The sequence below is a fragment of the Tauraco erythrolophus genome, chromosome 5, assembly GCF_009769465.1.
Source record: "Tauraco erythrolophus isolate bTauEry1 chromosome 5, bTauEry1.pri, whole genome shotgun sequence".
In the NCBI taxonomy this organism is placed as follows: Eukaryota; Metazoa; Chordata; class Aves; order Musophagiformes; family Musophagidae; genus Tauraco; species Tauraco erythrolophus.
This window is the reverse complement of record NC_141469.1, coordinates 43,613,510-43,631,476: the sequence shown is the minus strand read 5'-3', so window position 1 is coordinate 43,631,476 and position 17,967 is coordinate 43,613,510. Positions and strand designations below refer to the sequence as shown.

General features: G+C 38.4%; 1 protein-coding gene across 1 annotated transcript in view; it reads right to left on the bottom strand.

The window, feature by feature from the left end:
- The window catches only part of PCDH7 (protocadherin 7), a 292,091-nt gene that overhangs the window by 145,909 nt on the left and 128,215 nt on the right, over positions 1-17,967 (bottom strand). The window contains exon 2 of the mRNA XM_086612214.1: positions 8,243-8,435. Coding sequence (XP_086468340.1) covers positions 8,243-8,435 — 193 coding nt within the window. The remainder of the gene's footprint in view (positions 1-8,242; positions 8,436-17,967) is intronic.

The following is a 17,967-nucleotide window of genomic DNA, read 5'->3' as shown; positions in this document are numbered from 1 at the left end:
GTGAAAACAAATATTGCCTTCAGGAAATTTTTGAGTTACTTAGATAAGCTACAGGCTGAAAAAATGTAAAATTGCAGTTGTGGATGTAAAAATAAATTCAAGATTGGGTCTTTTATCTTTTTTGTATATATTCTATGTTTTGTCACAGTGGATTTTAGATTTTAGAAATCTTTATTAAAAATTACATTATTTTAAAAAGAAACAAAAGACAACACTGCAAGAAGTGATTCTACTTAGACGTAAAATGCAACAACTTACGAAACTAGCATATTTATTAATAACTCAGTAAAACCTATCTGTTCTGTATACTTGCACTCCACTTTTATTCAAAGTCTGAATAGAACAAGGGTTGTTAACATTTAAATTTTTGTTTATGACATAGATAGGCACATGTCAGTTTAATATCCTTGAGATTGGAATTTGTCTACATATTTTTAAAAACAAATCTTTGTGAATGTTTTGATTCCTTTAGGTTCAACTATGTGGCCAATTAGACATGCCATTGACCCCTCAGTCCAAGCACATCATTTTGAAAATACAGTCACATTTTTGTTCTGAATCAGCAATTCACATTTGATATTTTTTAAACCGGACTCAAGGAAAAGAGAGTTTCTTCTCTTAATTTCATCAGTCTTTTTTTGCATATAGGAAAAACTACCCCAGCTTTTAAAATATCGAACTCAAAGCATCAAACTTGTATGAAAAAGACAAAAGTAGTAAGATTATGTATTTTATAAACGAAATATATAATAAAATATTGACATATGCTGCAATGAATAGTAAATAAATAAATAAAACTGTAGTTGGGAACCAGCAGTAGAGAACAAAATCTATTTTTCACAGAAATGGAGAAAAAATACGCATATGAAGGACTTCTTTCGGATCTCCATCATACTTGAAGATTAGAAGGGACAGAAAGATCTAATGTTGTCCAGGAAACTGAAGAAACTGTCATTAAATACAAATAGAGAACTGGGAAAATAAAGCATGCTGAAAGGCTCCTCTGAACAGAGGAAAAATAAATATCCGTTGACTATCTGCATTAGATTTTTTCCAAGAAAGAGGCTGCCATGGATGCAAAGGTTGCTAAATACTCCATTCATAAACCAGATTTCTCTTCTTCCTTGAGTCTGTAAATTTCGGAATGCATTTTGTCCTACGTCTACATTCAGGACTCCAATAGTATCAAAGGGAGTTCTGCAGTCTGCATCAGCGGGAGGCAGCCTGAGCTAGCAGCTGGCATGGAAGACTTGGACAAAAGCCTAACTCCACACCTTCATCAACTTGACTGCAAACTGGAAATTGGTGTCCAAATTATTACTTTTTGAGGGGTGGGCAGTGTTTGGATCATTTACAAGATGAAAAATCAATTCAAAGCATGACATTGGACATGCAGCTTCACTTTCTGATGACTTAGTTCTCCACTTCTCAGTTTGGCATGCTCTTTCACCTCAGTGAATTGATTTGAAATTCATAGATAAGGCAGGTTATGTAAGTGCAACTGTCCCGATCTCATGAGTATTTGCAGTAAGAACTGACTCACCAAGATGTGTACATGCGTGCACACCCACATGCACATATAAACCCTTCCTCTACTGCTTCATTCTAACAGATGAAACTGCAGGAATGGTTCTTTAAGAATCCAAAGTCTTTCTCCATGTTCAATTTATTGATTAAAAACTGATGGAATATAAATATGGACTTCTCTTTTTACGAGTAATGAAAGACGGATAAGTTTTAGCAAATGGTAATTCTGATATCAATACATTGCTTTTAAGAGTGGTGAACAGTTATTGGTGTATGTATTTTATTTTTAAGAGCAGGATGCTGAAATCAGGAGTGAAGAAAGCAATCTTGTAATATAGTTTGGAAAAAAAAAGAGCCATATGCTATACTTCACTACGAAGCACAAAGGGAACTAGAGCAAATACAATGGGTAAGCAACAGACGGAGAACAGCAAGAAAAATAACAAAGCTGTTCAGAAAATCAGAAAAATGCTGAATAATTTGTTAGCTTTGCTATCAATGTGCAGGGGTGGCTTTCCAATATAGAAATACACATTCTTTCTTTAATTCCAGCAGATCCAAGCATCCTGAGCAGCCAAAATCCTGATCAACCTGAAAACAATTCACATTGATACTCAGGTATACTTCATGAATAGATAGCATACAGAGGTTGTCGGTATTTCTCTGCATGGTCTTGGAAAATAAAAACGTAAGGAGAGAGGACATAAACAATACACTATTCTGGAGGCTTCAGTGAGAGTTGCTTCTCCTCACAGTTGGCCTATATTTGGTCTTTTACTTTGCATTATGCATTTGAAGTGCAATGTAAACATAGAAGAGTAGATAAGATACAATAAGCCTTAGTGCAATGACATAACATGCACAAACTAAAATAATTGCTCATCCTTCTGTAGTATGTTATTAACCTAATAAAGTAAAAATATATGCAAATATATATATCACACAATCATATAATACATATTGTAACACAATCAAAGTACATTTCCCTAATTTCTATTTTAAGTACACATGCATAATATTTCAAAATGCAAATAACTCTTAGAGAAAAAATACCATATAGTTTTGAAACTTAAAGTATTACTGTGCATATAAGTTAGCAAATCACATCTTCCTCTGCTAAAGAAACTCACAGACATATGGAGTAAGGTCATCTAAAGGAACGTCGTAAATGATTAAAAAGGAAAAAAATTCAAGGAGAAAAGCAGCCAATATTCTTCCCAGCCAGGTTCACTGCCTTACATAAGACTACATTAGTGTAACAGGGATCCCTGCACAGTGTGCCTTCTCTCTTAGAAACTGTTTTGAATTTTTTTCTCTTATAAAATGTCTTTTACAGATCTTATCAGAATACTCCATTCTCAAAACAAACTGGCTCAAGACATAATCCATCACTGAACATGCACGTGTTCCAAAACATAACCTATATATGTTGCAAGGTTTGCAGAACCCACGGTTCACTGTGTGCCTAGTTATAGGTTAAGATTTATCAGAAACAAGAATAAGAATTCTTATGTATATGTATTATATAATAGTTTGTGTAGCACTTTCTGGTATTTTGGGTTCATGCATGCAGATTAAGAAAAAGTGGATGTAGTAGCACTGAAAGAAAAAACAAACTGAAAAAGGAACTATTAGCATGTAATCACTACATTGAAAACCTTTACTGACTCAACCTCTCAGATGGACTACTTACATGAAAATTTTCAGGACACGGTTTTAAAAACAAAATTACTCACATGCCATTTTAGGACCTGAATTCAAGAGAACAGAACATCTGAAAATAATGGGAACTGCAAAAGTACAGTAATTCTATGGAATAAGTCAAGGAACGTCTGGTTTGCAATGCTTACAACGAGGACATTTAAGTCTCCGAGAACATTAACCTGTGTTATTTGGACTGCAAAAAGCTAAAGGGAAATGGATTCTGTAAACTAATGGATTCTTTTTTTCATTTTATTAACACTTGGGTCCAAAGAACAGATTAATATTTCATCTTACAAGTAAAAGTGAGAAAATGCTCTTATAAATAAAATTAATTACATTTCTTAATTGTCAAAATTCCTTTCACATTTTCAAGTCCTCATCTCACATACCATGAACCCCTTCTCTATATTTACAGTGGAATTTTGACAGTTATGGTCTAAATCTGAGATTGTCATTGAGAACACAGGATACTATCAGACTATATGAACCGAGATAACGCACTTCTCTTCCCTGCCTTTTAGCTCTTCATGTGTCAGCCAGAGTGTAATTCATCTACTGATTTCTTTGAGGGAGTCAAGCAACTGAGTCACAAAAATTCCGAGCTCCTTTTCAAACTCTGCCCCTTACTTCCCTTGTGACTTCAGACACGTCACTTAATCTTTCTCTACTCCATTTCCCCCTGTAAAAATGGAAGCTGTAAACCATTCCCTTAGTTTCCTTCTTTCGCAAAGATGAATGCTCTTCTCCAACCCCTACATCTTTGATACTGAAACATGGGCTAACTTAAAACACTGTGCTGCAGATCAGGGATGTGTTCATATAGAAATACCTGAGCTAGCTTTAATGCAGGTATCTCAGGTGTGGCAAACAGTGTAATTACAACAGCATGGAAACAAATCTCCAGGGAAGAACACATGAATCAAAATCTACAGTACTGCAGTTTCACCCCTACAGGTATTCTAGTTAAATTAAACAAAAAAATAAAACTAATTAGGCCACTACATGTATAAATAAATAGTAAGCATATAGAAATCTGATAAAAATTGAATATAATGAAATATTTCTAAGAAGGCTGCAAGAAACATGAGAGAGACCAGACAGAACCAGGTGAATGGACATGAAACAGAACAGTAAAAAGCTCTGCTTAGAGACTGTATGTGTAATTAATAACACAGGAATTAATACGAAAAGGCTCTATTGTCCATTCCTCCAATGATGAGAATACATCTCCAGCTATCCCTACCTACATCAGAAGAAATAGAAGTTCATGGAAAGAAAAAAATAACAGGTACATGATGATCAACGACTGAATAAAAGTAGGAATATATATAGTTCAGAAGAAAGATAAATTATAAGAAAACATAATAATCCACAGCATTTAAAAGTAAAACAGAATACTTCCATGCTTTTTCTCATAATGATAAAAAGAAACAGTCACTAAAACTGTTAAATAAGAGAAAAAAGCAATTAAAAATAAGACAATTTTTATAGCCTTCAGAGGAATTTCCTGTTGAAAGTTATCTTTCAGGGCCGTAAATTGAAGAAAATAAATAACGTGATAAATTAGGTTGGGGGTTATTATTATTATTTAGAAAATCACTATTTAAAGCACATGCTGACTAATAACTCTTAGAGTCAGGAGGATAGGTAATTCTGGAAGTATCTGCCACAGGGTTTTTTTATTTAACTTTCCTCTGAGATATGTGGTACTAGGCATTATCAAAAACAGAAGGCTATGCCTAAAAGCCCACGAAGCTCATTTGCCATGGTAATGTCTTTACCCTTGATACACAAACACAAACGTAATAAAAACGTTCTCGAGAAAATTATTGTGCAATTTACATTAAGATAGTGCCATTCTAACAGTAAAATTAGCAAGGAAGGCTGCACATATGAGCAGAATTTCCTTGTAAGGAAAGCTCCAAGGGCAGAGGATAAATTAACTCAGAAGTTACTTCTGGTTCTGCAGATTTTACTAATTAACAAGATCTTTGCATACTGAATTTTCACAGTCAAACTGCTAACATTTCTTTTTTTCTTCCCTTTTCTTTTTTTCCTCCTGCTTTTGATACTACAGCTAATAATCAGAACAAAACTTCAGTCTACATCTTACAGTCATGTAGGCTGGTAGGTGATGTACAATATATTCTAAGAAAACCAGCCCCTTATCCTTTTTTTTTTTTCTTGCCAGCATTTTATCCTTGCCTGAGAAAACAGAAAGAGGCCTTTTACAAGCAAACAGAAAGCTGAATTTCCTCTTTACTTTGACTGTTTACTCAAAACTTCTTACATTTGCCTTAACTATAAAATTACTTGTTTTCCTTAGTCATCTTAGCTTTCAAAAAAAAAAGTATCAAATGTATCAGAGAGTATAGCGTACTGTGCTGAAAATTATCATTTCAAACTTCAAAATGAAAGGAAATCCAAAACAATTAGTTATAACTGCATTGTTTCATACCAATAGAAATTAAATGGTAAATACTCAGAGTAATGACAATTAATAATTAAGATCTCTTCCAAAGTGCTGTTTCCATGGAAAATTTGCATGAAAATCCAGTATAAATTCTGATTAAAACCTGACCAAGCTAAACACTGCAGATTACCTAGATTCCAATTAAATGTGACAAATGAACGCTTGACAGATTTCAATTTCAATTCTATTTCTGTCAGCATGATCCATTAATATTGAAGATTATATTATCAGAATTTGAACAATATAATTGTGCTTAAAATAGTTAAACATAAGCGGACTTAAGAATCAGATCACAGAAAACTCTCACTCAAATGTCAGATATTACATATATGAAAGAATAAAAGTACATTCCATCCTGTTCTGTCATTATTTATAGATTAATTTTAACAAAAATTTCTGGAGGCAGATGACATGCCACTCTTGAAATCTTGTTTTTAAGATGTGACAGCAAAATACCAAAGTCTGTAAAGTATAATTTTCATCACAATGTCACCCACCTTTCAAAGGTCTCAGTTCAAGGATTTATAAAGGAGAAGGAATTTCTGATTACTATATACAAGTCCTGCCATGCATTTTTTTTTATGGTAATTTCATTTTCATTCACTTATTCATGGAATAATATAGGTGTACAGCTCCATGTTTAAAATCTTCTAACTATACAATAATATTTTTAAAACCAAATCCAACAAATTCATCCTACTAAATATAAATTATCATCCTTCAAAAAATCAAATTAATGTCTAAAATAATTATTAGAATTCAATGTCAATTTTCACGTCCACATAAAAACTTAAATAAACTGGTTTGCTTTAATTTTTGACGCTGCTTAAGCACTTTCTGGTTTTAATTACACTTCCATAAGTGTGATGATTTTCACTGACTATTGAATATATTAAAAATTATATTCAGTTGTGGCTTTATAGTTTTCCCAATATGGTTCAGACATAGTCCATGTTAGTATACTTTCTGAACTCAGAATTTAATGTCCAGCAATCTACTACACTGCTATATGTCCAGGTGAATTAACAAATTTAGTTTCATTATGCTAACCACAAAATCTCACTACAAAACAGACTATAATGCAATTATCTCAATTTAGGTCGAAAGTCTAGAAACTTTTTTCTGACATTTTCCTAACAATACCAGTATCACTTTTTCCCCTGTCACATACCCACAAAAGTGAAATGTAAAGAGATATATTCATAAAAACAACTATGGAGAATATATAGACATACAGTTATACACATACATAAGCTAAGATAGGTTCTTTTCAGATGGACAATATCATCTTCCTTTTTGGTTAATTAGTCATTTCCTGTTGAGTTATACATTATAAGCATATGTAGACTGCTGTAGCCATTCTTCAGTCATACATACTAGATTTGGTAATATCTTACCATGGAGATTAATATATTTTTGTTGGGTCAACACGTCTATCTCAGGAAAGATAAAAATCAAAGAACAATTATCCAGTGCAATAATCTCAGAAAAACTAAATCATGCACTTAGCCAAACTAATTCATTCATTCATTCTATAACAGAAAATATACCCCCCCTTCTTGCATATATCCACCAATTCCAATTGGATTAGCAACCCCATTATTTCACTGGTTATCAAAAATCTATATACACTTTGACATAAAATAATGTATTTTGTTGTTTACGGGCAAGTGTAAAGATAATAAAGTCAGTGTCTGACTTCATAAAATTTTAGATGGCGGCCAACCAGTGGAGAACAGTAAAACATTCAGGTTTTATGAAATACATTTCAAATTGAAAAGATTTTTTTAAAATGCTAAATAGTTTTATATAGAAAGGAAAACAAAACCTGAGATTTAAATTACCTTTATTTTGTAATATCTGGAGAATTACTATAGAATAAATAAGGATTCAGCATTTTCCCCTTCTGCATGAACAGATCCTGAATTTAGATGAGATGTTCTAAAAGTATTGTACAAAATAAAGCGTGAACAAAAGGAAAGTAATGTTGTTCTTTTCGAAATAATGAAGAACGGACTTCATTAGTGTTATTTTGAAAACAGCCTATATAAGATTTTTTGGGAAAAGGGAATTCTCTAGAATGGGGTTTTTTAATCCTGCTTTCTTTTTCTGATGCTGTACATATTACATTCTGGGAAATTTCCTAAGTAGTTGATAAACCAAAAATGGAAGGAAAAGATAATACATGTCCTTTATGATCTTTTATCTAAAATGAAAAGTACGGAATTTAATTCAATTACCATCTCCCCAGCCCTCTACTGGTATTTTTTTCAATGCTTTAACTGCTTCTGCAGTATAGTTTTTAAATCATGTAAAGAAAAGAAGTGCTGGTTTTATTACTAGTGTTATGTTCCATTATTTTGTATATCTGCATTTTAACAAACTTTAAAATAAAATAATTACAATTTTAGCTATTTAATATATTTATTTATGGTTTTGGACTGATCTTTCAAAAGTCTACTTAGTATCACTTGCTAGTGAGATTATGTGTGTGAATGTCGTGTTTGCCCCTACCATTTTCCATATGCTCTGCCTCACCAACACTGCCATCCGGCGTAGTCCTTTCGTAGTTGTCCTCTGGGAGTGGAAGGGCACCCAGTCTTGGCCCTGATGAACTCTTACTGCTTGGTGTTTCTGACTCCTCCAGACCGCTGTCATAGCAACTCTGCAATGACCCTTGATGCGGGTCCTGAGGCTGACTCACAACAGAAAACGTCACTCTACGAAATGGCTGCAAGAGAAAAGATTCTGAATGTCACTGAAAAGTTCGGTCTTTGAACAACTGATTCTCAAAACATGACTTAAGCAAACTAATATTTTAACATTTACCAATCAAACAATTTTGTCTAAATGAAAGAAAACAGCAAGTACATTCCTTAAAAGGTCATTAGACAGAGTAGCTGTGGATTTTTACTGTGATATGTGGTCCAGAACCTTCCCGCAGTTTTGCATAGCCTTCTTTCAAATGGCTGCATAAGCTAAGAAAACTGTCTTATAATTATTTACAAATTCTGTACAGTTCCTCTTTTACTCAACAGTAATAATTTGCATGGAGTTTATATCAGACTACATAAAGGTACTTGACTCTGTGTGTGTGTGTGTACATGCTAAGACTGTGTGGGTGTACATAAATGCTCACCTGTAAACTGAATTGTGGTTATTAACAACATAGCAGCACACTCAGCCTTTTTTAAAATCACTTCCTGTGGTTTTGAAAGCTAGTTGACATGAGAAGGGAGAAAAAAAAAGAAGGGGAAAAAAAAATGGATTCAGTCTCTTAGCTCCTTTGCCATAAAATTCAGCGCCTGGAGACAGGGTGTGTTGCCAGCTGACTTAATAGAGCCTTTAAAGTATTGCGAGCACAGCTGACACCACATGTTTCCACTGGGACTGTACAAACATAGATTGTTAGAGATTTGTATTCATTCAAAATGACAGATATTACTGTTGCTCTGGAAGCCTACACGCTGAACCCTGGCACCAGTGAGCTTCCCAGGAAGTGGGAGAGTCGATCCTTCACATTCAGAGGACACTGAGGGCAGGCGGGATTTCCAGTAAGAAGCTAGGGGATTCTCCTACAATTTGAACTACACTCCAGCAGTAATGATACGTTTCAAATAATTTAATGATACATTCGAAATAACTTACTGTTCGCAAGGCTAGAAAACGACAGAGAAATATCCGATGTCCTAGAAAGCACCTTCTAAACCAAACACCAATAGATCCATTTTATAAGACACTATGTAGACTTTCCTATGTTTAAAATGCGAGGTCTGGGAGTGCTGCCCACCTTTAGATTCAGATGTGTTTCAAGCCCTATGTTAGACTGAGGCACAGGCATACATCACCCTCACTGGCACCTCTGGTTGCTACAGGGTGGAAATGTGTTTGCTGGACAGAAGGGAGGAAACAGCAACTACAACCACTTACATGAGCTGTCAAGAATACAAGTCCACATGAGGTTTACAAGTAGAGGGATGAGTGCAGCTTCAGTTACAATTTTTACAGGTGTTTTTGAGGATACAAAGTTTTGAAGATATAAAGATATTCAGCGCTGATGACAAATAGGTTGAGCTATAAACATAACACTAAGTCTTCCTGGCACAAGTAGGTCAAAAGTTTATAAATGTGAGTGTTCTTAGAAATATGAGAAAATTCTAAGGGAAGACACATCATATTCTTATGGTGAGTTTTTGACCTTTTAAAGTTTCCTTCTATTCTTCAGCACTGCAAAGTGCTCCAATTTAATTTAGAGCTTCATATCGTATAAAATACAAGGAGAATAGAGCAAAACAAAAGAATGGAGAGCACAAACAATACACATTAAAAGAGCACATTAAAGAGTTGAGAGCTGCTGCTCCTTTCACTAATGTAGAAATAGTAGAAAGCATAGAGGAAGATTAGAACTGCTACGTTAAGACTCTATATGTACAATATACAATTTGAATATCTTTTTCCCCATAGATGCTCAGTAAGATCTTTCCCTTCCAGGAACATTCAGAAGGAATCCCTTTGTTGAACTGCACAGGAATTCTAAAAGCTTTCCTACTGGTTCTGAATCGTGCAAAAAGGATAAAGCCCTTTTTCAGTAATCTGTCCTGCAAAACGTTGCGTCATTTGTAAGGTATTTTCATATTTCAATAATAGCTTGTGTATTGTGTTATTGGTAATGCACACATACATTAATTCCCTCAGAGAAATAACTAAATCAATTTAAAGAAATGTAAAGTGTCTTCATCTAAGCTATGGTTTTTGACGTAAGCAACCAATTTTCTTTTGTCCTTTTTTTTTTTTTCTTGATTTATGGAAGTAGTGATTTCCCTTCATGTGTTTTCCACAGATGGACTTCTAAGTATAGAAAAAACATGTCAAACAAAGACAATATTTCATATCTTGTAAACAGGCTTTGTTATTGCTTTCCAATATGATTATTTTCAGACCACTTAACAATACTTGCAAGTAGAAGTTAAGATTTCACTAGTCCTGTCAACTTTATTATTCTCATTATACTGACCAAACTCACAGGATCTTTCCACTGTCTTGACATTGAAGTTAAATTTATTTCTTCATATTCTTACCATGTCAGATAGCTTGCTGCCATTCCTGCTTACATTAGAAATAAGGTATTTTTGTTAGGAAAATACAGATTCACCACTTACTAAGTATGCTAAAATTGCTAGAAAAACCTAAATTGCACTTCTAGTATTATTCAGGAAACATCTCAGAGACTGCCAAAGGACATAAGAAAATAATTTCTCTTCACTCAGACTGAACTCATTGGTGCAATGCCCAGATGGATACTAAGATCAAGTTTTGCCTCCTACAAGTAGTACTGTTGACAGAACTTTCTCGCATGCTCACCTGTCTTTTCTGAAGAGCTCGTACTCTAGATGCAGGAGTTGTCCCACCACAGCTCAGGAATTTGAGCAATGTCCTGCTTCTGAGACCACACACAGAGCTGCAGCTCCTCCTGGCTGTTCCCCAGGCTGCATGTGTTTCTGTACATCCTCGAGGTGGACACTTTTTCACTTTGTTTTATTATTCTAGAGGTCTCTCTTGTACCTGCCTGTGCTGGGTTTATGTGAAAGGGTTTTGGTAACAGGAGAGGGGATTGCCCCCTGGAACTTGCCGGGCTTCAAAAACGGTCGGACCCCCATCCCCTCAGGCCTGGGTCGAGTCAATCAGCGCCTCTGCGAATTCCCTATTTAAGTCATAGATTCGTAGATTCATAGATTCCTAGGTTGGAAAAGACCTTAGAGATCATCGAGTCCAACCATCTCTAATCCCCATTAAACCATATCCTCAAGTAGATCATCCACCCTATTCTTAAACACATCCAGGGATGGGGACTCAACCACCTCCCTGGGCAGCCTATTCCAGTGGCTGACAACCCTTTCAGAGAAGAAATACTTCCTAACATCCAACCTGAATCTCCCCTGACTAAGCTTATACCCATTTCCTCTTGTTCTATCACCCAACACTAATGTAAAGAGCCCTTCCCCACCTCCCCACCATCTTTTCTCAAGTATTTGTAGGCTGTAATCAGGTCTCCCCTCAGCCTCCTCTTCTCCAGGCTAAACAGCCCCAACTCCCTCAGCCGCTCCTCATAAGTTTTATTTTCCAGCCCCTTGACCAGTTTAGTCGCCCTTCTTTGGACTCGCTCCAGAAGCTCAATATCTCTCTTAAAGCGAGGGGCCCAAAACTGGACACAATATTCCAGGCGCGGCCTCACCAGTGCCGAGTACAGTGGCAGGATCACTTCCCTGCTCCTGCTGGTCACACTATTCTTGATACACACCAGTATCCCATTGGCCTTTTTGGCCACCTGGGCATACTGCTGGCTCATATCAAGCCGGTAGTCAACCAAGACCCCCAGGTCCTCTCCGCCAGGCAGCTCTCCAGCCACTCCTCCCCGAGCCTATAGCGATGCTTGGTGTTTTTATACCCCAAGTGAAGGACTCTGCACTTGGCCTTATTAAAGCTCATGCCATTGGCCTCAGCCCAACGATCCAGTCTGTTCAAATCCCTCTGAAGGGCCTCCCTACCCTCGAGCAGATCGACACAGCCTCCCAGCTTGGTGTCGTCCGCAAATTTACTGAGGGTACATTCAATCCCCTCATCCAGGTCATTGATAAAGATGTTAAACAGAACTGGACCCAGCACTGAGCCCTGGGGAACCCCACTGGTGACCGGCCCCCATTTACCACCACTCTTTGGGCCCGGCCATCCAGCCAGTTTTTAACCCAAAGGAGTAAGTGCCTATCCAGGCCAGCAGTTATCAGTTTCTCAACCAGAACACTATGAGAAACTGTATCAAAGGCTTTACTGAGGTCTAGGAAAACTACATCCACAGCCCTTCCCTCGTCAACCAGGCGGGTCACCCTGTCATAGAAGGTGATTAGGTTTGATTGGCAAGACCTGTCTTTCATAAACCCATGTTGACTGGGCCTGATCACCCGGTTAACCTGTATGTGCTCATTAATAGCACTCAAGATAACCTGTTCCATGACTTTGCCCGTCACCGAGGTCAGACTGACAGGCCTGTAGTTCCCCGGATCCTCCTTCCGCCCTTTTTTGTAAATGGGGGTAACATCCGCCAGCCTCCAGTTCAGCGGAACTTCCCCAGTGAGCCAAGACTGTCCAAAGATAATGGACAGGGGTTTGGCAATGACATCCGCCAGCTCTCTCAGGACTCTCGGGTGGATACCATCAGGCCCCATAGACTTGTGGGCATCCAGCCGAAGGAGCAGATCCTTGACCCGTTCCTCTTGGATCACAGGAGCTTCGATTTGCTCTCCCTCCCTGCACTCAGACACCGAAGGCCAGCTCACCTGGGAACTACTGACCTTATTATTAAAGACTGAGGCAAAGAAGGCATTAAGGACCTCAGCCTTGTCCTCATCCCTAGTGACTAACGTACCCCCTGAGTCCAGTAGGGGCTGGAGGTGATCTTTAGCCCTCCTTTTGTTATTAATATATTTATAGAAAGACTTTTTGTTGTCCCTTACGGAGCAGGCTAGTCTAAGTTCCAATTGGGCTTTTGCCCCCCTGATTATCTCCCTACATGTCCTAACTTCCTCCCTGTATTGATTCCTGGATGCCTGCCCATTCTTCCAAGACTTATAGACATCCCTTTTTCTTTTGAGATGTTCCCAAATCTCCTTTGTCATCCAAGCTGGTTTTCTACCCCGGCGGCTCGACTTCCGGCACACAGGGACAGCTCGCTCCTGTGCCTCCAGAATTTCCTTTTTGAGTAGTAACCATCCCTCCTGCGCCCCCTTACCCTTGAGAGCTGTCTCCCATTGGACTTTGTTAACCAGACTTCTAAACAGCCCAAAGTCAGCTCTCCCAAAGTCCAGCTTGGCCGTTTTAGTGTTCCCCCTCCTAACTTCCCCTAGAATTGAGAATTCTATTATCTCGTGGTCACTATGCCCCAGGCGTCCTCCAACCTTCACATCTCCCACAAGACCTTCTCTGTTCACAAACAGCAGGTCTAGGGGAGCACTTTCTCTAGTCGGTTCACTGACCAGTTGTGATAGGAAGTTGTCCTCCACACTCTGCAGGAACCGCCTAGACTGTTTCCTGACTGCCATGTTATACTTCCAACAGACATCAGGTAGGTTAAAGTCACCCATAAGGACAAGGGCTAGTGAGCGCGAGACTTCCCCCAGTTGTTTAAAGAATAGCTCATCAGTCTCACTGTCCTGATAGGGTGGCCTGTAGCAGATTCCCACTACAATATCTGCCTTCATAGGCCCCCCTTTGATTTTCACCCACAGACATTCTACCAAGTCATCCCCAACATTTAACTCTAAACAGTTTAGACCTTCCCTTACATACAGGGCAACCCCACCACCCCTTCTACCTCTCCTATCCCTCCTGAAGAGCTTGTAGCCATCCATGGTAGCACTCCAGTTATACGAGTCATCCCACCATGTTTCAGTGATGGCAACTATGTCATAGTTTCCCCGGATAACAAGAGCTTCCAGTTCCTCTTGTTTATTGCCCATACTGCGTGCGTTCGTATAGAAGCACGTAAGTTGGGCTTTCGACCCCACTGCACCCCTAGGGGGGGAAGTCGAGGACAAAGGAACCGGAAAAAGTGCTTCAGACCTGCAGGGAAGAGTGGGGGGAGGTGGGGTTGGGGCCGAGGCTGCTCCTCTCTCCTCAGCCCCCTGGGCGGGGGCTGCCCGCACCAGGCCGGCGCCACCCGCTGAGGATGGCGGCGGCAGAGCCGCCTGGGGAACTCGGGAGCGCCCTGTTCCCTGAGTGCCCGCTGGGCCGAGTTCACCCAGACAGGGCTGAGATCTGAGAGAAATGGCCACACAGACACCAGGTCAGTGAAGATGGAGCGGGACAAGATGTTCTGGAGCTGAGTTTCCCCTGCAACCAGTGGCGAGACGGCAGGTGGCCCCGCTGCAGCTGGGACAGACCCAGTGGAGCAAAGACCCACTAGCAGCCCGTGGAGAAGCCCACGCTGGAGCAGAGATGCCTGAGCCTGAGAGAGGTTGTAGAGAATGAGACAACGAGGTCGAGAGGCATCTGTCCTCAGTCCTCCAAAAGGGAGTCCATTGGTTTAAAAGCGAAATCCCTGTCCCACAAGACCTAACTTCTCCTTCCCAAGCCTTTCACTGTCAGGACTGAGGAAGTATCATGAAGTCACATGTGCCCTTCACCCTCTCTCCTTAGAGCTGTGTAGCCACACTTCACACAGTCAACCTCCTCACAGTGCCCCTGGTGCCCAGATGGATGAGGAGCAGCAGATAATATTTCAAGAAGTAAATAACTCACACACAAGGCATCCTGCATCTGAGCAACTGGCAACCTGCAAAACTTTTTAAACAGCAGGTCAGGTGAGGTCAGGTCAGGTCAGCAGATGGGGCCTCCACTCCACTTAGAAGAGGGTCTCTCACTCTGATGCTTCCTCAGGCAGACTTTCCATCCTACTGTCTGCTACCAGGGTACTGACCCTATTCTGCAGTTGCAAATCTGCAGGTGAAAGAGCTGCCTGCCCTGTGTTGCAAGACATCATAAGCCTACAGTCTTCCTAGCTTGGGAATCTCTCCAGTGAGCACACCCTCTGGTTGTTCCTCTTTCTGTGCAGTTAAGGAGTTCAGGCTGCATGGGTGGTATATGGCTATATGTACAGGTAAATGTATGGGTATGTACACTACACTAGTATGCTAAATAGTGTTTAGTGAAAATATATATATATGCTTGGAATAGAAGCCTGCTTTCAATTAAAATAGCTGAGTATGTAAGGAATATCCATATACTAGTTCATGATGGGAAACTGTATTTTTGCTTTAAAATAAGATCTAGTGTAAATCATACAGGTTATCTTTGAAAAGATACGGTACAATATATTTCGGAATCACACAGACAAGCAAGAGTAATTTGTATATTGTGGCTCATTTAATATTTAACGATACTAGTAAGCGTACTTAGCATGTACTAATAAGTATATACACAACATATATGTTTCAGGAACAAAATGGAACAAATTTTACAGGGTGTAAACAGATGCAAGACCATCAATTTCTATGAAGTTCAGTGAAGTTCCATTTTAAGAAGTTGCCTATTACTGAATACTGATGATATCTAATGGATATAGTAAAATGGCTCCTAACCTTCCACCTAAAGATTTGACTAGAGTTCAAGATTGTCACATCATAACTACTCTTATTGACATCACAAAAACAAACTTCATAAATCCTTATTTAGATCAGTACTTAAGCTGTAAACTGTTTCATGGACCAAAACTTCATGCAATGAGATCCTGTATTCTGTAACTCTACATCAATTACTACTAAATTCTTGATCAATTACGCCAACTTTGTGAATCTCCTAGAATGTGGATTTGCTTAGATCCTGTCCCATAGGCTATTCCTGAATATCATAGTACTCTTAAGGAAGGAATTAGCTGCCAGAGATACTCTAACAAGCTGAGAAAACATGCAAATTAAGGAAGCAATTCCCAAAATTCCCACAGACTGCTGTTTGCCCGTTAACAAACCTTCCAGAGGATATATTAAAACCTACATTTGAAAGGCCCTATTGACCTGATAGCCATATGATAATCTGATAACTCTCAAGGAACCACAGGCCACAGTTTAGCAACTGCTTTTTAAAAGATGCTGAGGACCTTTAGGTATAGATTACCTGTGAAGTAGTAAAAGTAACGCCCTGTAACTCAGAGCTAAATTCAATGGAATCTACCCTTAAAATAAGAAGACCCTGCCCCTTATTCAGGTTTCTCCTTGGAAAAACACACCTGCAGCTCTGACCATAGGTAACTGGAGAGTATGACACTTATAGACACCCAGTGATCCTGCAGAATTCAAGGGTGGGATGCAAAGCTTTTAACGACACCACTACATGCTGGTCCTACCTACAAAGTAATCTAACTACCATTTTGGGATAATCTCTTTGAATATTTTCATTAGAGATTTAATCTGAAGAGACAAGTATTACTACCCACTCCCCAAGGTTCTGCTTAAAGGATTTTAAGGTTTTATTCAAAGATTGTGAAGAATAATTTCCACCTACTTTTCCAGATATAATGACCTGTCTGGGGTCTCTTTGTGGCAAAGACATGCTGCTCCATAAACACTTTGCAACATCTACAGTTACTACAAGAACAGAGTGATGCAACTTAAGATGGGAATTAAAAGAAATTATCAAGTATTTAAATTTTTTTATTCCCTTTTTAAGGCTATTGCAACTGTGGCTATTGCCCAGATTGCCCAGCTGGATTGAATTGATTGAATTTCCTAATTAAGGTTTAGACCTGGTCTACAAAAGGCGAGCCATTTCCTCCTGGCTGTGGGAGATGCAATGACATCCTTAGAGCTGTAGCCTGGGCTGGTGAGCAATACCCTTTCCCATTGATTTTTTTTGGAAATCAGTCCCAACTAGATCACAAGCATAGAGCATCTAATTATTGCATCTGCAGTTACCACAGGAATGGTAGTAAAGTTATTTAAAATAAGTTTTGGAAAGGATTATCAAAAATTTAGGACTGTCTCGTTCTTCTTCCCATGCTCTGTTAAGGATATATGTCTTACCTATATGGCATATACAGAATAATACCTGCAACAGACACAAAGTTGGGCTGTTTTACAGCTAATGCTGAAAATCCCTAAGAATGTCATTGTTTCTCCTCTAAACTAAAAGAAATTTGATGTGCCTTTACTATGTTATTAATAAGGAGTTTTTTAACAGATCTGAGTGTTTGTTTTTTTTTCTTAAGTGCTATAAACTGAGTGGGAATTATCTGATACAAAACTAAAAGACATAGTAAAGCCAATTCAGCCTATTCCAAACAATATTAACAAATATGATATAATGCTGACAAAATAATTTCTGAAGGATGTGCATGTTAATTGTTATTCTGCAGCATTTATTACACTTCTACTTCCAGTACAAACATCAGAATTCTGACTTCTATATTGCATTATTTCTGAGAACCAAATCTTCTCAGACAAATGCAATGCAAATTTTGAAGGCATCATGCCTCATGGAATAACATCATGGCCTGTGCTTTTCTGATAAAAAGAGATAGGCCTTGATCATAATGTATGTTTGTTATCTGCATAGCTAAGGAACATTGTGTTTGATTAACTGAATGGATTTTAAAACTAGAAGAAACTGGATATCCCCACTGTGGTTTACTGTCTCCTTTCCAACATGCCATTCTTTCAGATATGTAAAACACTATATAGTTTAGATAATACAGTCTGGATAAACATAGCAATGGTCAC